Below are 20,146 nucleotides of genomic sequence, written 5' to 3' on the forward strand. Positions count from 1 at the left end.
AAGTGAAAAGATGCTACCATCCACTTTACAACTCTGCCCACATTGGGTGGGACCTTTTCCCATGCCACTGAGTGCCAGCAAAAAGGTATTATGGGGAAAGCTACACCAGGCCTCACCCAGACTTGACACATCAAGAGACCAGTGAGGTCCGAAGTCCGTGGTCAGGTGAAGCTGCCCCCCACCATGCATGCTTCAAATCCCTCCTTACAGCATTATTTTGGACAAGCTACTTCATTCATCTAAACTTTGATTTCCTCACCTTTTACTGAAAAAGCACAAACTCTTTATATAGATGGTATGAGAAGGACTATGAGGCAAAATGTATCAAGTATATTTAAACACAGTTTCTAGGGGCACCGGGGTATCTCAATTGGTTAAGCATCGGACTCTTGATTTTGGCTCAGGTCAGGATCTCACGGTTCATGGGATGGAGGCCTCCCTTGGACTTTGTGCTGAAGACACAGAGCCTGCTTAGAATTCTCTCTCACCCTCTCTCTCTGCCCCTTCCCCTCCCCTCCCTCCCTCCTCTCTCTCCCTATCTCTCTCAAATCAACTTAACCAATAAACAAATAAAAATAAAATAATATGATAAGTGATACAAAAGAACATCCAGATGAAGACATACACAGGACAAGGTGTGCAGGAAGGGGTGTGGACCTGCATACCCTGTCCAGGTGCACCACTCTCGCAGCAGGGGATTTTTATGGAGGCTGTATCTCGATGGCATGATGGATCATTAACTCTATTTCCAGCCCCTCTCCCCTGTCTGAAGACTAAGGGGTGGAACACAAAATTCCAAGCTTCTGATCATGACTTGGTCTTTCTGGTGACCAGACCCAATCCAGGAGCCTACCCAGAGTCGCCTCATCAGAACAAAAGACACTCCTAGGAAATTACAAGGGATTTAGGGGCTCAGGTCTGGAACCAGGGTTAAAGACCAAATATTAGAACAGAAGATGCTCCTAGTGCTCTTATCACTTACAAAATTATAAGGGTTTCAAGGGATACAGGAGTGCTAATGTACAGGGCACATGTACCCCAGTGTTTACAGCAGCACTTTCAACAATAGCCAAATTATGGAAAGAGCCTAAATGTCTATCAACTAATGAATGGATAAGGAAGATGTGGTTTATATATGCAATGGAATACCACTCACTCGGCAATGACAAAGAATGAAATCCTGCTGTTTGCAGTAACGTGGATGGAACTGGAAGGTATTATGCTGAATAAAATAAGTCAGTCAGAGAAGGACAGATATCATATGTTTTCACTCATATGTGGATCTTGAGAAACTTAACAGAAGACCATGGGGGAAGGAAGGGGAAAAAATAGTTACAAACAGAGAGGGAGGGACACAAACCACAAGAGGCTCTTGAATGCAGAGAACACACTGAGGGTGGTTGGGGGGTGGGGGAGAGGGAAAAGAGGTGATGAGAATTGAGGAGGGCACTTGTTGAGATGAGCAGCGGGTGTTGTATGGAAACCAATCTGACAATAAATCATCTTAATAAAAAAATTACAAGGGTTTTAGGAGCGGTATGCTAGGATCCAGGGGCAGAGACCAATATGTATGCATATATGTATGTATGTACATATGTATGTATGTATCTGTGTGTGTGTTGTTTGTGTATTTTTACTATTTCACAATAAAGAATTGTCATGTCTAATTTCAAGACTTCCTATAAAGCTACAATGCCCAAGATACTGTGTTACTGGCAAAAGGATAAATGCACTCAAGGAATAGGATCAAGTTCAGCAATAGACCTACACATATTTGGTCAACCGATTTTTGACAAAGGTGTCAAGGTAGGAAGAAAGGATTCTCAACAAATGATTCTGAAACGCTTCTGAAATAGTTATGTAAAAAAATGAATCCCAATCCATACCTCATACCACCTATAAAAAATGACTCTCAACAGATCACAGACCTAAGTGACAAATCCCAATTCTATAAAATTTCCAAGAAAACACCACAGAAAATCTTCTAGACATTAGGTTAAACAAAGATTTCTTTGATATGAGACAAAAAGCATGAAAAAAAGAAAAAAGAAACTGGTCAGACATTACCAAAATTAAAAGTTTCTGTTGCATAAAACAGTTGCCACATACTGTGAGAAAATATGCACAAAATGCTTACCTTATAATAGACTGGTATCCAGAGTACATAAAGAACCCTCATAACTCAGTAAGAAAACAAACCTTAATTAAAAATGGGCAAAAGGTTTGAAGATACTTCATCAAAGAGACACGGAGGGCAAATAAATACCAAGACTCTTAAAACCATTCGTGATTAGGGAAATGTACCTGAAAGTCACATTGAAATACCACGAAATGCCTATTAGAATGTAAACAAAACAAAACAAAACAAAAACCTGGCCTTACCAAGAGCTGGCAAGGATGTACAGCCCCTGGAAATGGCTTACATTGCCAGTAAACTTAGTAAGTGGTACAGCCACTTTGGAAAACTCTTCAACAATTTCTTAGAAAGTTAAATTTATATTCCCCATACAACTCATTAATACCCATTTCCTAGGTACTTAGGCAAAAAAAAAAATTTTTTTTAAATACATTCACACAAAAAACTATAAATGCTTATGGCATATTTATTAACAATTGTCAAAAGCTAGAAACAACCCAAGTGAATATCAACTGGAAGGTAGATTAATTGTGGAACACTATTCTAACATAAGGAAAAAAAAAAACTACCAATACATAAAACGACATGGATGAATCTCAAAAGCATTACTTTAACTGAAAGAAGCAAGGTACGAAAGTCTCCTATTTTTATGGCAATGTACTAACCTAAGCTTTAAAAAAATTCTATCACCTCTTTTCTCTATATCTCCCCATTTTTGCCCCTTCTTTGCCAACCTGGTCTGTAGCAACATAACATCCAACTTCCAAGTTCAGACTCTTTGAAGCCAGACAGACCTGGGGTGAGACCCCCTTCTCACGTTACCATCTCTTACCAAACAAATGAGTTCCCTCTGAGCTTCAGGGCCTCCCCCAAGGTAGTCTGTTGCTTGGGTTGTTCCCTGCCCCTCACCACCACACCCAGGGGTGAGCCCGCACAGCGACGGAAGCAGAACCACACCAAGTGCCATCAGAGCCTGCTATTTGCCCACCCAAGAACCATTCTCCCTTCTTCCTTAGTCGAAGACACATACACAGTTAAACACTACGATGTGCCCATTTACAAACCTCCCTTACAGATACTGGCAGGCAGTAAGATTTAAGGAGAAGTTATTCAGGATGGTTTCAGGGAAAGATGTTGAAAAGAGTTGATTACAGGTGCCTTTACCCACCTCCTTTCCTTCTTCCTCGTGTCTACAAGCCAAAGTGATGGATGAAGCTCCAACAATCATCTAGTGACAGTGAGGTAACCTTGAACATAGAAGACACAGACTAAGGGTGGAGGAACAAAAAGATAGAAGGAGCTGAGCCTGGTTTCCTAATGACCATGGAGCCCTGTACTAGTCCTGGATTGCTTGCTTCTGTTTTACATAAAAGGGAAAAAGGGGTCTTATTTTGTTTAAGCCACTGTTATTTTGAGCCTCTATTAGTAGCAGTCAAAAGCAATTCCTAAATGATTCAAGGTTCTAATTAACTTTATAAAATGATACGGAAAACTAGAAAAAGAAGGTTAAAAATAATAATTGTTGATAGCTTGATTTCTCTCCTGGTTTAGCTTTCTGAGAACCAATTTGCAGATCTCATAAACAATTTCTATTAGCTTAATCCACAATGTTTGCTCTTTTTTTTTTCAGTTAAACTGAAAATGAATAGAAATACATAAGTCAGACATTTCTGTGTGCCCAGAACTGCATGAAAAAAAAGTACCCAAGCCTGTTACTTGTTCCAAAATCAGGACGAAGTTACCTTACCTGCCAAATCACTAACTCTGCCATCCTCTTATATTAATTCTCAATGACACAAAGACCATCAAAACACTTAACTATGTAATTTTCCATTTTGTAGAAGCAGATTTATTTTGACTCTGAAGAATTCAGGCAATGTTGTTTTGATCATGAAAAACATAATTCAATCTACAAACCAGGTATAAGACATACAAGTTTTAAATTCTTAAGATTCATTAAAAAAATAAATAAAGGGGCGCCTGGGTGGCGCAGTCGGTTAAGCGTCCGACTTCAATCAGGTCACGATCTCGCGGTCCGTGAGTTCGAGCCCCGCGTCAGGCTCTGGGCTGATGGCTCAGAGCCTGGAGCCTGTTTCCAATTCTGTGTCTCCCTCTCTCTCTGCCCCTCCCCCGTTCATGCTCTGTCTCTCTCTATCCCAAAAATAAATAAACGTTGAAAAAAAAAATTAAAAAAAAAAAAATAATAAAGCCCCAAGTAACAGAAAAGAATAGGGAGAAATGCGGACTGAAGCGATTAAGAAAAGACTTATAAAAGAACAGCTAGAATAAATGATAAGAATAATAACAAAAAAGCCTCTTCAGGTTACAAACTAGAAGGGGACAAGCAGCTGGTGTGACTGATTGCCTGTGGGTCTAACTAAGCCTTCTTGGCCTCATTTCTAAGAGCCCCATTCACACCACTTCACAAATCCCCCATTCACACAATCTCACTGTCCTGGGGGAGCAAACTGGGGAGCAGGACTATGGACAGAGAGCATACCAAACAAGATCATAGGCACTGCCAGGTGTAAGACACAAGGCAGAAAAGTTCATCTATCCTGGGCTCCCAACCTAATGTTATCCTCATTTGAATTTCCTTCACCCCCATAATGTTTTTTAACAGGGGTGTTCAAGCCAGTGTGGGGGAAAGTAGAAGTGAAGAGTTTGTGTGGGGTGCACTTGCAGTTGAAAGGAAGCTACTGTGCACACAAGGATGAGACACCATGGAGCACTCCCCACGGAGCCACACCAAGGATGCTTCCCCAACAACTGCAAACGTCACTGTGTCTGTCTTGTTTACACCACTGGGTAGCCAAGTTGAGAGGAAAAGAGTCACTTCAATCATACTTCAATTTTATCTGGGAAACTTTCTGAAGAAAACTGAAAGCTCATTCACAGCATGGAGAGCAGTGACTTTGGCTTGATAGGGTGGAAAGAGTCAAGATTCAGGCATCTGAAGACTTCCACCTGAATCTGCCACAATTTTCTTGTTCAACCTTAGGTTACTTAACCTTTCTGAGTTTCAGTTTCTTCATAAAGAAAATTACATTAACCATACATTTATCCCAGGATGAGGTCAAAAACAATGGCCTGTAGGTGCTCAGTAAAGGCTGATTCATCTTCCCCTTCTTCTATTTATGCCAATAGCCCCAAACTGGCAGCCTGTAGAGCAAAGCTGGCCCAAAGACATTTTTTTTTGGGGGGGGGGAATTCTATGTGTGTGTTTAAGGAGCCACAATTAAATTTTTTTTTCAGTTTTTATTTCAATTCCAGTTAGTTAACATACAGTGTTTCAGGTATACAATGTAGTGATCCATCACTTACATACCACACTGGGAGCTCATCACAACAAGCGCACTCCTAATCACCTATTTCACCCATCCCTCCCCCCGCTACCCACCTCCTCTCATAACCATCAGTTTATTCTCTATGGTTAGGAGTCTGTTTCTTGGTTTGCCTCACTCTTTTATTCCCCTACGATCATTTTTTTATATTCTTAAATTCCACCTATGAGTAAAATCATATGGTATTTGTCTTTCTCTGACTTATTTTGCTTAGAGTAATACTCTCTAGCTCCATCCACACCATTATGAATGGCAAGATTTCATTCTTTTTGCTGGCCGAGTAATATTCCATTGTATATACATACCACATCTTCTTTATCCATTCCTTAGTCAATGAACATCTGGATTCTTTCCATAATTTGGCTATTGCTGTCAAAGCTATCAACACCAGGGCGCATGGATACCTTTGAATTTGTACTTTTGTATCCTTTAGGTAAATACCTAGTAGTGCATTGCTGGATCATTCTTTTTTTAACTTTAGGAGGAACCTCCATATGGCTTCCTAGGCTGTCTGTAGTGATCAAGACATAATTCTACTGCCATAAAAATAGGCACACAGATCAATAGAACAGAATAGAAAACCCAGAAATGAACCCTCAGTTTATCTTGAAAACCTGCAATGGTAACACTGGGCCTGCATTCCTCCATGGTCACATAACTGCTGGAGATGATTGTTTACACAGGGGCTATACAGCTCAATGGCTTCATAATCCAACCGTGTTGATTCTCAGGAGTTAACTGCCTGACAACATAAACATTTCAACCTGCCAAATGTGTTAGCAATCACAAACGTATTCACTCAAACCACCATATTTTCTTCCCTCTACCACATCACATGTTCTTTTGGTACCCTAGTCGAGTAGTGAAGTTAAACATACCATTTGGGCTAATTCTACTCATCGATGACACATCAATAAATTATATTTGAAATTGAAAGGTTAGTCAATCAATTACATGAAGTCAAGCAATGGGGGATGGAGGTCAAGGAGACACAGACAGACAGACAGGGGTGCTTGCGTGGCTCAGTTGGTTAGGTATCCCACTTCGACTCAGGTCATGATCTCACTGTTTGTGGGTTCAAGCCCCCGGTGGGGCTCTGTGATGATGGCTCAGAGCCTGGAGCCTGCTTCAGATTCTGTTGTCTCCCTCTCTGTCCTTCCCCAGCTCACACTCTCTCTCTCATAAATAAAAAAAAATTTTTTTTAATTTTTAAAGGAGACACAGACAGACACATACACATATGGGCTAAGTAAGCCCATGGCAAGGTATGTCTAAGGTATGTCTATGTTGAATGAAGGAGAAGCAGTCTTCCTTGAAGAAAAGCCCCACAAGCCTATTACAAATATATACAATAAACATTGCTTCCCTCCTTCCCGAAAGTGACCTGTGGCTGTTTACCAGGGCAACTGTGTGGAAGATAGGGAAATACAGAGATGTCTTGACCTTACACTGCTACCAAGAAATCATAAATGTCATTTGCTACTGTTCTCTCATTAGAGAAAAGTACAGAGAATAGGTGACAAATGAAATTCTGGTCCATATGCATCTCACAGTAGAATCATTAGTTATTTCTCTACTAACTGAGTTTATAATTGGAATAGATAAACTTAGAAGATGGAAACTTTCACACCTGTTCCCCGAGTTCTGAAGTTAGAGCCTTTATAATGGGCCAGGTGGGAGGTCATTGTGACATTTATAGTTCCAACAGCTTTGGGTGATAGGTACATGCAAAGCAAAATCAGATAACAACCATTTTCTTCCTGGGCATCATTTTAGGTGAGGCTGAAAGTCCTAAAGACAGAGTATGTCCTCTGAGTGTGATCTGAGGCATGTTCCACAGGTTTCTGGCCCCCTAAGTATGTCTTCCACCCACTAGTCTATCTTTGCAAAGGAGACGGGAGACAATTTAACAGGCAACGAGTTATACTCTCCAAACCACCCAAGAGCATTTTCTTAGCCTCAACTAGACACTCTCACTCACAAGACGATCACAGGCCACAAGTGGTGTACCCAGAAGGATGTGAGGCAGGACCACAGGTCAAGTAGCAGGACAGCATCAGTGGTTTCCTTCACTGAAAGCCCATATATCAGCCCACACAGCCATTCACCACCGACTTCTCCCCAGGGACAGCTCAGGCTCAAGGGATGAGATCCACAGTGGGCAAGTATGGGAGCTAACCTGACTTAAAATCCTCACTCCTCAAAGGGGCCATTGTCTCCTGTAACAAGTCCCAGGCATAGCTTCCAACTTCCCTACAGGGTGCCCATCACAAATGTCACCACACTTAGGAAAGCCTAAAACATGGTGTCCTTAGCAGAAATTTGTGGTTCTTTATAATTCCACCCACTCCAGATACAGCTCCCCAGTCCAGTCAGGGATCTTTTTTATCCTCAGCAATATGGTATAGTTTGCATTCCCAAAGAGGTTGCCGAAGTAATAGAGCTACACAGTTAAACGAAGATCAGTTCTCAGGCAGAATAAAAAGGCTTGTTTACCCTTTTTACCCATCCATCCTTATATGAAAGAGTTTACAGATTCTGCTCTTCTTTAGGAAGGAGTACTCTAACTACTGAGGTAATCCAATGTCTCTGGGGAAGTTGCATGGAAAGACACAGATGGAGGGAGAGCTTTATCTCTTCCACTTGTTTTTCTGCAACAAGTTCTACTTGAAGTATGAGACCAATGTGTGGTTTGTATTGACTGGTTATTTGCTTGTTTGTTTGTTTCAAATAGGGAGGCTACTGTAGCAAAATCCAGCCAAATCTTAGGGCTCCATCCGAGAGCCAGAGACGGAGGTACTCGGGACTATTACAGCAGGACGTACATCTTACCCGCTCTCCACTCTGCCCTTCAGATTACAGGGCAGGGCAGTCTTATCCAGGGTCCAGGAAGTCACCGCTGGAGCCTCCTGGGAGGCTCACCCTGGGTGCAAAATCAGGAGCAGATCTCCTTAACCTCTGCAATCCCCACAGGCTCCCAGGTGGACCTGCATGCCTATGACACAGGACCTGGGGCAGCAAGGACCTCTCACCTGCAACTGCTCCTTTCTCGGGCCCTGGAGCCCAAAGGGCCCTTCAACTCTCTGCTCCCTTTTGTAGTGCACCCTAGTTCCCTGTCCCAGATTTGGTCACTTGGCTCCATTCCATGTCCCCCGGGATGGGGCCAGAGAGAGTTTCAGGTCCATATGGATGAAGGGCAGAATGAAGGTCAAGCATTTATTTACACAGCAGTCAAATCATTTTCTTAATGAGAGTAAATGCCTCCATAAAAATCTCCTGCTCCATTTTGCTAAAAGTGTTTCTGACTTTTTTCATCCCCCTTTGAGTTACTTTAAGAACTGGTCCTCTTCTATCCTCTTAGCCTGATAGGTGCCATACCCCAGGGGCTGGGGGAGAGGCAAAGAACCCATTCTGCACATAAATGCTTCCAATTTTAGAGAAGCCTGCTTGGTTTGTTCCAAGAAACTGAATGTCCATAGAAAAAAGTTCTTCCTGAAGATCTCACCTTCTCCCAAGGGTGTGTAAGCGGGCACACTCTTCATGGAGACCCGTGTTTTCATCTTCAGGTCTCTGCTCCGTCCTCCTTGTGGCCAAAATCTCCCTTTGCAGCTTATGGAGTGGCACCTGCCCAGGAGAGAAAACTTGGTTCTTGTCTCCTGCAGCAAGTCAATACGTGTCTTTAATGATTCTAGTGTTGCTTTGGCCAAACGTCCAGAGAGCCAAGAAGAGCCTCTGGGGGGAGAAGGGGGGAGATGGCATCTATGGGCCAAGGCAAGTTGTGCAGTGATTCCTTAATGACTTTGTTTAGGAGGAGATGAAATATAGGGCAAAGTCCGAGAAGACAGAGTGGGGAGCTGGGGAAAGAGAACAGATGTTGTAGAAGATACTCTTTCATGTTTCCTGTGCACCAGAAATCTGCAGATGTATGTTGGCAGGGCTACAGTCAGAGAGCAGAGGGAGGCTGGAGTTTACACATCTGGAAGTCATTTGGCAGGGGCAGAGTTCAAACGCTTTCTGCTTCAGCTGCTCTTAGACATACCTTGCCATGCAGGCCATTGCTGAGTAAGGGGCCGGCCGTTCACAGAGTCCCTCTGGCCCCACTCTAGTGGAAGCCCTACCTAAGCTGGTGGGTTTTCCTCTGTATCAGTTCAGTCACATGGAAAAGCTGAAATAATTATAAAAAGAGAGAAGGGGGCGGGGGAGGGAGGGGAGCAAAGAGGAGAATGCACCACAACTGAGAGAAGCCTGGCTAGAAATCAAGAAACAAAATGTACTTGGACCAAGTCCAGTGCGTGAGTTAACTTGAGAGCAAAGAACACCATTCGGGGGGGGGGGGGGGGAAGGGGGGGGCCTTCTCTGCAGCACAGTAACACCCAGGGATCATGCTCACACCACATTTACTTTTCTCAGAAATCCCTGTACATTTTGCCTTCACTGATTTTAGGAATGTGGAGGACTCTCTTGATCCTGAGGGAATTACTCCCTTTGGAAGGATTTATGGGGTTTTGTAAAGAAGGAGAGCAGGGTCTCTGAGGGCCCGGTCATCACCCCACTGACCTGCAGCCTCCTGTTGCCACTGTGAGATATGGTCCTCCCTTTCAGAAGGGGGCAAGGTCAGCTCGGGTGTTAGGCTTCCCTCAGAGGAGAAATACATCTACGGAGTGAAACTGTGTCCCAGCTCAAAGTTCCTGCCATGAGCAACGACGCAGACCATATTGCTTACAGCTGCTGGCAGCCTTAGCTTGGGGCTTCACATAGCTGCGTGTGGTGAGGTGAACTTGCAAGGGGTGGTAACGAGTTAAAGTCTCCGGGGCATCCCCAGGTTGGTTAATGCAGTCCAAGACCTCAGAAGGATCAGAGTCCACCTGGGGAGACAACAGAGCACATGAAAAGATGAGGAACGAAATACAACCAAATATAATAAATGCCAAGTGTGACATAAAACACGTTCAGACAGATCTCCTCATAATCCTCACCCCCTCAAACCTGCTTAACTTTCTATACCCTCTACCTAGATAGATATCTCTGTCATCCCCACAGGTGCCCATGCCAGAAATGTTCACTCCTCCCCCGTCCATCACCTAACGTGTCCAATTTGGCCACAGGTCCCGTTGATGTTTTACGCTCTTCAGATCTCCTGAACATGTCCACCCCTAAATACCAGCACCCTTGGCATCTCTACCCGGAACCACTGTAGCTGCCACCACATTGGTATCCCTTCTGGCAGTCGTGCCCCTTGAAGCAATTCTCTGAGTTCCTCCTTGAAATATACATTTGAGTGTGTCATTTCTCTAAAAGGTGCAGTGGTTCTCCACAGCTTTCAGGATAACGCTCAGCCTCATAAGTGTGAGCTACAAAATCTTCATGATCTGGTCTTTGTCCAACCTTCCAAACTTCATCCTCAGTGGTATGCTGAGAAATGTATACTGACCAAACCTCCAGACAACACCACTTGTTACTTATAGACACACTTCCTCGAGAACAACAATGAACTTTCTACCAACTTCCTGGTCATACCCTAATCTCTCTCTCACCTGGGTCTCTGCCTATCTTTCTCTCTCTGTCCAGAGACACCCTCTTCCTACCTCCCTAGTCATCCTTCAAGACTTGTCTCCTCCAAGAAGTCAGCTCATAGCAAGTATAGTGGCCATCAAAATGCTGCACTGTAATTGTGCGCTAGGGAGGCCTGCTGCTCTAGCCAGGCACCATTGAGAACAGGCATTATGTTTACTTTTGCACCCAGGATGCCTTACACATTTCCTAAAACATAGTAGGTATTGAGCGATCACTGATTCCAAGAATGCAAGCAGTAGTTTTTGATTTACCACCTATACCCTACCCTCTTGTACAAAGATTCAACGATGTGAGTGCTATAGGCTTTCCGCAGGCATCAAGCCCAGGGAACTACACAGAGTAGCCAAGGAATACTTATTGCAGTAGAGTTGTCAGTTTTAACAAATTAAAATAAAGGATGTCCAGTTAAATTTGAATTTTACATAAACGATGAATAATCTTTTTAGAATAAGTATATCCCATGCAATATTTGATAAATGCTTATGGTAAAAAAGTATTTGTTTACCTGAAGGGCACATTTATCTGGGTGTCCTGTATTTTATCTGCAAGCCTATCTTTGAGGAGGCTGCCTCTGAGCAAGAATGTGATGAATGAGTCAGATTGAGAGAGGGCAAAGAGAGAAGGGACTGGTTCTTCTCATTGGAGACTGGTGGGAGGGGCAATGAGCAGCAAGCACAGAGAACGAAAACCTGCAAGGAATTTGCAGATGGGTCTGGCAAGGGGATGATGTCTGTGCTCAGGAAGGGTGAGCAGCTGAACATTCAAAATGACACCGAAATTGAAGTGACCAAAGAGGAGGGCGTTGTAATTATTCAGAAATTTGTTCAGAGTTTGTAAGTCCTGACCTGGCCCAGAGGTGACTGGAAGAAAGGATGTGAAGAATGGACAAGCTCCTACATGGAGGGGGAACACAAAGGGGTATCTAAGGAGTGCTCAAAGATTTAAGACTCAAGAGAAGAAGCCAGAATGGAAGGGGCAAGCAAGGAGGGTGAGCTTCATTTAGACAGAATGACTTTGGTGTGAAAGTAGGATGCCCAAGGAAAAATGCACAGCTGAGTTGGAGATGGGGTGTTAGCACCTGGGCGTGACAATGACTGTGGCGTATCCCTGTGTACATGACTGTGATGGTTTACAAAGGCTCTCTGTTGCTTCCACGACAGAGAAACCTATCCCAGACAGTGGAAGAGCACACTAGCATGCTGCTGTGTTCAAGGACTCCTCATTCCAGAGCTTCTCCAGAGTCCTCCAGGCCATTGGGGAGGCGTCTTGCCCTTTGGCTTCCCGATGGAGTGACTGATAAAGTTCAATGTGAGAACTTTAAGGAGCACTTTTCCAGTAAGTCACCTAAATGTGTTGTTAAGTCCAGTGCAATAGAGCTCAAATCCAGTCCTGAACGGAGCTAAGTCCTTACGTACGTGAAACTGGCAGAGGCACTCCCTTTCCACTGTGGAAATAATAGGTATGAGAGTGCTTTAAAAATTACAATGCACTATAGAAAAACATTGCTATTCACACAATATGAATACCTACAAGAGAACTGAAAATAAATTCCTGGGTATTTAAAATTACGTCTGTGTATTGCCAGTCACCTGGATATTTCAAGACCATCAAATTCAACCCTTTCCCTGACACTCCCTGTGCCCCCCTCATCTTTCTTTTAAATACCACTTATCACCACCCATTATAGTCTATAAGTAATACCCTATTTTGTGTTTTCCCTGACTACCCACAAGAATGTATGAGCTTGGAGGGCAAGAATTGATATCTCTTTTGTTCGTGGCTATACCTCTCATGCCCCAAACAATGCTCATTTCTGATAGAGTGAATTAGCTTTGGTTTTCAAAGGAATGGCTGAGCTTGCATACATATGTCTTGGTAGCTAGGAAATGTCCTGAAAACACAAACACGGAAAAAAATCTCTGAATCACAGCATCCGCTATCCTATAGCTGGGCATTTAGCTGTCACGCGGGCCTGTTAGGAGACGGCATCCATGTGAACCACTTGATTGTCCTCACAATAAGACAACTGTAGGCCATTGCCTAAGTCCTTTCTGGTGGAGGATACTATAGGCATGCCAGGTGACCCATGAGAGTTAATTTCCCTCCTTGCTAAGCCAGGCTCTTTGATATTTCCTCTCATACCCCAAGAGGCCTCAGAGCCTCACCACACCCACCCACCACCCCCCCCCCCCACCCCGCTGAGGACTGACTCAACAAAGACACCATGTGGACCATGGTTTTCTCATCCTCCTGGGATACTGTGTTTGTTTCAAATGCCAGGGAAGAGCCATATTTGAATTCAGATTCCAGAGCTCAGCATGTCTATTTGAGCCTATGGTTCTTTTCGCACAGTTCATTCCCCTGTTTCTGTAGCAATCCTAACTGCCTCAGAGTGTGGACTGGACACCGCCTTGCACATGGTGTTCTGCAGAGCAAATGGAAGAGAAAGGATTCCTGCGCAGCTTCCCAGCATGAACTGGCAACCCTGATGTAGACAAACACAAAAAATACACTGCAGCTGAAGCTCAGATGAGCCTTGAAAGACATCCAGCTGCACTCTTCAACCCAGCTGGTAGGCGTCCTGGTTAAATAACGGAACAGACTGGCAAGTCTTGGAGAACCCAGTGCTGAAGTCCAAAAAGCTGTCATGTCTGAGTGTGCTTGCCCTCCCTGGGAAGCAGGAGGCTGAGGGGAGAAAGGATTCAGTAGCAGCATGTTAGAAAAGATGGAGGGGTCCTAACTAAGACGGACCCTAGTAAGGAGCTAACTCTTCCTTCGAGTCTAGTTTCAAAGAGATGGATGGAAATTAACAGTGACAGGTGGGCCACAAGGCCCACAGGGGGCAAGCCAGGGAACCTGAGGAAGTCATGAGTGGTAGCACCTGAACTCCCCACAGGTCATCGTGATAGGTAACCTCCTGCCCCTTTCAACACTTCCTCTTTTGACCACTCTGTCTCCTCTCTCCGGTATGTCCGTCACCCGACCACCCACAAAGAGGACAGAGAAGAGGCTCTCCTGCTTTCTCTTTCTAACTCAGGGGACTGCCTCCTGCAAGTCCTCCCCTTCCTCTGTAAGGCCATCCAGCTTCACAGAGCCTATCAACCCTTTCTCTTTTCCATTCTTGTCCTCAGTTGATTCATTACAGTATTCCTTCGGCCTCCTAATTACTGCCAGACATGAAGCTGATGGGTTGGGCTTTACAGACACTATTACTGCCAGATCCCCTTCCCTTCATTGTCTGGAAGCCTGTCTCTATTCAAGCCCTAATCCTTTTTGCCATTTTTGACCTAGTTTCCATTATTTTATATTTTCCTGTATTAAGTTAAATAAGCCACTTGTCAACCTGCATATATCTTATTGGATCCAGTTCTTCTTTTGTGACTCAAATGAATGCCTGATGGAAAAAAAAAATTCTACAGCCAGTTATAGAGATTTATCCACTTTCTTAACTTACAGCATATAGGACTAGATGGAAACCCCATTTAAATATTCTGGTGATGTTCCTTAACAAGGCAAAGCAGTGCTGTAACTCATTACCCACCTACTCCCTGCTGCCTTCAGACCGACCAGTGTGTTTAAATATATCAAAACTATGAAATGTGTGTAGATAAAGCTCTCAAGGTCTCCTTACAACTGTTAAATCTATCCATTCCTGAATGAAGAAGTGCTAACAGTTGATGAATGTGTTTCACAGATAAGGAGGAAGAAGGAGTAATTGAACAAGAGGAGAAAAGAAGAATGAGGAATGAAGAATTTAACAATTAGTCACTCATCTGAAAGGCATAACTCTTCCTTCCTCCTTATCTTAAGCCTTATCTGAAGCCCCAGGTAAGCCCCAGACTGACCAAAAGCCTAAGAAGCACTGGTTTGGGAAATATTATTTCTTGAAACATACATGGCATGACCATAGGTTTGAACAAGGACATGTGATAGATAACCCATGGACTGGTCCCCCGCCCCTTTCTGGACATGTTTCACAAGGAAGCAAATGTACCGTGTTTGTACCACAAAATCTTTGCACCAAACCAAACTTTTCAAGGCTCTCACTATTGGAGCACCTAAGTGGATCAGTCAGTTAAGCATCTGACTCTTGATTTCAGCTCAGGTCATCCTCACAGTTCCTGAGGTAGAGTCCCAAATTGGCCTCCTGCTGACAGCATGGAGCCTGCTTAGGATTCTCTCCCTCTCTCTCTCTCTCTCTCTGTGCCTCTCCTCCATGCTCTCTCTCTCCCTCTCTCTCAAAATAAACAAACTTTAAAAAATGTCCATCAACTAATGAATGGATAAAGAAGATGTATATATATATATATATATATATATATATATATATATATATATATGTACATATATACAACAGAATACTACTCGGCAATGACAAAGAATGAAATCTTGTCATTTGTAACAACATGGATGGAACTGGAGGGTATTATGCTAAGTGAAATAAGTCAGTCAGAAAAAGACAGATATCATATGTTTTCACTCATATGTGGAATTTGAGACACTTAAAAGAAGACCATGGGGAAAAGGAATGAAAAATAAGCTCCAAACAGAGAGGGAGGCAAACCATAAAAGACTTTTAAATACAGAGAACAAACTGAGGGTTGATAGGGGTGGGGAGTTGGGGGAACGGGAAAATGGGAGATGGGTGTTGAGGAGGCCACTTGTTGGGATGAGCACAGGGTGTTGTATGTAAGTGATAAATCATGGGAATCTACACCCGAAGCCAAGACTACACCGTATACACTGTTAGCTAACTTGACAATAAATTATTAATGTATATATAATATATATAATATATAAAATAAAATAAAGGCCCTCACTATTGCTTTATTTTTTTTAATATTTATTTATTTTGGGGAGACAGAAAGAGTGCAAGTGGGGGGGGGGGGGGGGCAGGGCAGGCAGAGAGAGATGGAGACACAGAATCTGAAGCAGGCTCCAGGCTCCAAGCTGTCAGCACAGAGCCCAACGTGGGGTTTGAACCCACGAAGTGCAGGATCATGATCTGGGCTGAAGTCAGATGCCTAACCGACTGAGCCACCGAGATGCCCCATTATTGCTTTAGTATGGTCTATCTTGCTTATCCATTATTTAGCGAAACACATAGGGGTGTTTTCAGCTACCATTCGTTGTCTATTTTTTTTTCCAAAATCAAGTAATCTGACAACTTACAAACTGAAACTGTAGAGCAGCGGGATTCTCAAGGACTGCACCCAGAAACAGTCACGTCCAGGGGGTTTTATAATCCTGGCGAGAAGTGGTAACTGCCTTGTCCTGGCTGGTGGAACTTGCATTGCACAATGTAGAGATAACATTTGGGACAAGTGAGAAATAAGCGAATAGATAGGTTTTGACCATCTAAGAAGATGAGCTGATGCTTATCCAATCCTCTTTGAATTATAGAGCCAATACATTCTATTTTAAAAGAATATTTTCAAATTATTGAGAAAATAGTAATAGTAAAAAGTAAAAATAAATAATTAACAGGACTAGCCATGACAAAAATATGCTATGTGCTTTTCATGCATTATTTTAACACAACCATCTATGAGGTAGGTATTAGTATGAGGTGCATTTTATAGCTAACCAGTATCAAAGGACACTAGACAGATGTGCACAGGTCCATCTGAACATCTGAGCCCACGTTCTTAGCTACAATGTTTTAAAATACATTCACAATAGAAACATTTTAAATTAGGTATGTAAAAAGGATAGCAAAACGAATTACAATCACATTCACTCAGAGACAACTTGACAAAACCTCTTCTATACACACTAATACACATACACCCACAGTTTAACAAAAAAGGGGGCAGAGATCATGCTTAACATACTGTTGTATAAGCTTTGTATTTTCATTTGAAATGCTTTGTGGAGGTCTTTCCCATCTATACATGTCTACCACATTATATTTAATTACTGTTTTCCATTGTTATCCCTACACCATAATGTGCAATCAATCCTCCTTTGGGACACTTTGGTTCTTACACAGAGTGCTGAGATAAATATCCTAATAGCTGACTTCTTACACATATTTTTACATCCTTAAGATAAATTACTAGAAACAAGGCATAGATTTTCCACGTATTACTAAATTGCCTTGACAAGTATGAATTTTCATTCCCATCAGCAACGTATTAAAGAGTGTCCTTTACCCCACACCAGCACTGGGTGTTAGCATTTGATCATCTCTGCCAATTTTAAAGGGGAAATAATAATATCTCACTGATCTTTTATTTGTTCTTCCTTAGTTAGCACCAAGGCAGGGCATTTTTCATATGTTTTGGTATTTTCATTAGTGCTTTTGTAAAATCTCTACTCCTGTCCATAGCTGATTTTCTTTCAGGGCTCATTATATAGTAATCACTTGCCAAAATAATGTATTAGATATATTTCTCCCAATTTTTTCATTTTTTTAATTTTTAAAATTTTTTCCTTTTTTTAATTTTTAAAAATGTCACCATCATTATCCATAAAAAGAATCTCTCTCTAAGGTTTTAAAAATATCTAAGTTTTCTTCTTGTACATCAAAGTATTTTTTACATTTCAATATTTCACTTATCTAGCACTCATTGGTGTAATATGTACTTTATTTCTTATAATTTGTTAAATCAAATGTCCAAACACCATTTACAAAGCACTCTGTAAATTCATAACTCATTTTTTAGATTACTTATTGATTTTATACCCAAACTGTATATTCACTTATGGTCATTTCTAGCATCATTGCTCTACTCCACAGATTTTCTTCCTGATTCCTATGCTACTATTATCTCTTTTAATTATGACAGCTTAATTAATTAAGCCATATTAATGTCTCAGGAGGCAATTTTCCCATCATTATTACCACTGTTTATTCTTTCAAATGCATTTCATAATTATTTTATCAGTTCCCCCTCCAAAAAAATGGCATTATTATTAGAATTGTGTTAAATTATTAGAATCATTTGGAAAAAAACTGATAGCCTTACAATTTGAGTAAACTGTTCCTTCTAGGAACAAGCAAGGCATGTCTATTCAAGTTTTATTTTTCTCAATAATGCATTCACTTTCTTCATATATATTATCATGTGTGCTATTTTGTGAATAAAATGATCTTCTCTCTGTTACATTTTACAACTATTATGATATTTAGACATAAACATGGAATCCAAGTTGCCCTCATTCTATCAAGGGTAAAACTGATATGCAAAGGCACCCATTTCATATGCAATACAACATGGTATATTAGAGGCAGCAGCTCGTCCCGTTGACTGTCTCCAGGACAGTCCCTTTAATCGATTCCTTGAATTTCAAAAATGAACAAATCATATCACTCCCCCACTTAATACTCTGAGGGGACTCTTAAATCCAAATGTCTTCTCTGATCAACGAGGCTGTACATGATCCTGGCCCCAAGTGCCTTCCCAACCACACCTCCTACCTGCTCTCCCTTCCCGGTGTCTCCACCACCCTTGCTTTCAGTCAGCAACCCCCACCATCCCTCAGCCTAGGAGCTCTTGTTCCAGACGGCTGCTCCTCTGGCCATCCAAAGCTCAACTCAAGTGTCACCTGCTCAACAACACTGTCCCTGATCATCCATTGCTGTCTTATATCTTCCTGCTTTATTTTTATAAAAACACTGATCATGAAATTTTAATTTATGTACTATGTATGATCTCTCAACCTGTCTCCACCATCTCTACCTTGAAGGCAAAGTCTCAGAATAGTCATCATTTCTGTCTTGAACACTACTGGACTGCCAGAGACTAGGTAAGTACCTGGTACATAGCAGAGGCTCAGTAAAAATCTGTGCAATGAATGAATATGTGGACAAACTCACATTTTTCTGACTCATGGTGAGCCCTGCTGGGTGGAAGCAACATGCATTGTGCAACCAGGCAGATCTGTGTTTGTATCTCAGTCATAGTTAGCTGAGGTCCTGGGAAAAATACTCAAAATCTTGGAATACTGCTTTTTTAAGTCATAAAATGGGGTGATTTGGAATTGCATCATAGGATTAATTTGAGAATTTAATGAGAAAATGTGCGTAAACACTAGTATAATTCTTAGCACATAATAGGTATTCAAGATAGGGTTGTTCTTTGCCCATTCCTCAACTTTTACTCACCAACCAGCATGTTTACCTAGGCTGCACCAGGGAAACTAGGGAATTGAGTGCTCAGAGAGTCTCAATATTAGGTTGAATGAGACTTTCAAAGTAGCTACAAAACAGGAAGCACCACCATCTGAGATAGGTCTTTGTTTCAATCTGCTTTCTGAAATTCAGAAGGATTAGACAAGACGTTTTAGCAAATTATTCCCTACCCTAAATTGCAACATAAAATGAAAGACAAGGACAGTCAAACAAGTCAACAACAAACTTCATTTTGCTACAAATCAACACAGTTAGGGTCTTTAATCTTAATGCCACATTAGGGGAAAATACTCACTGCTCAGATGTCATAGGGCACACTGGGAGTATAAAAGGGGGCAATAAACATACTCCCCAGAGGAGGATCCAGAATTCAAATAAATCGATGGTTATGGTTTCCTAGAGCAACTTTACTGAGTTTCCATGAGCCACCAACATTAGGGGAGTACATAAATTATATAAGGCCATAAAGTCTGACACAGTAAAAGTGGTTTCATTCTGAAAAGCGAAATGAATTCTTTGACCTTGACTATCAAAACACCACCACTGATTTTTTTTTTTATACTTTCCTTTGGAGTTTACAACTGAGAAGCGAATTCACTTTGTTTCCTCTTTTGTTTATACTTTTGGGGTTAAAGCCCATGGACACAAGTTTCCTAAATCTTAGGAAGGGCAGGCTTGTCATTGAGAAGGCCAACAATCCCTGTCGGTGGTACCCTTCCAACCGTGAGTAGCCCTTCTTAGGCTCAGGACTCACTCCACTTGAAATACTACCTGGAAAGCAGTGGGCACAAAATGACATCACATCCTATTATGAAGAGGTTATATGAGCCCTTTTTTTTTTTTTTAAACAAACATGGAACATATGCTTTCCCAAGAGGTACTAGAGAAGAACCAGCCAGCACCAGGTAGGAGGAGTAGCAACCAAGCATGGCAATTGAGAGTGCAGATTCCAGA

The 20,146-nt window shown here is 42.1% G+C and overlaps 1 protein-coding gene across 11 annotated transcripts in view; it reads right to left on the reverse strand.

Annotated features, from left to right (window-relative positions):
• Window positions 1-20,146, reverse strand: part of LOC147584351 (uncharacterized) — a 477,282-nt gene that overhangs the window by 434,340 nt on the left and 22,796 nt on the right. For 5 of the 11 annotated variants that reach the window (XR_015248644.1, XR_015248641.1, XR_015248642.1 and 2 more), the window contains exons 2-3: window positions 10,039-10,346; window positions 8,987-9,105 (exon numbers count right to left, since the gene is read on the reverse strand). Coding sequence is in view for 1 of the 11 variants with exons in the window: in XM_086699812.1 (XP_086555938.1) it covers window positions 9,092-9,105; window positions 10,205-10,346 (156 nt within the window). In the remaining 10 variants the exon portion in view is untranslated. The other 6 variants (XR_015248646.1, XR_015248643.1, XR_015248649.1 and 3 more) reach the window with 5 other exon arrangements.

Source organism: Puma concolor, chromosome A1, assembly GCF_028749965.1.
Source record: "Puma concolor isolate L17-30 chromosome A1, mPumCon1.1.hap2, whole genome shotgun sequence".
In the NCBI taxonomy this organism is placed as follows: domain Eukaryota; kingdom Metazoa; phylum Chordata; class Mammalia; order Carnivora; family Felidae; genus Puma; species Puma concolor.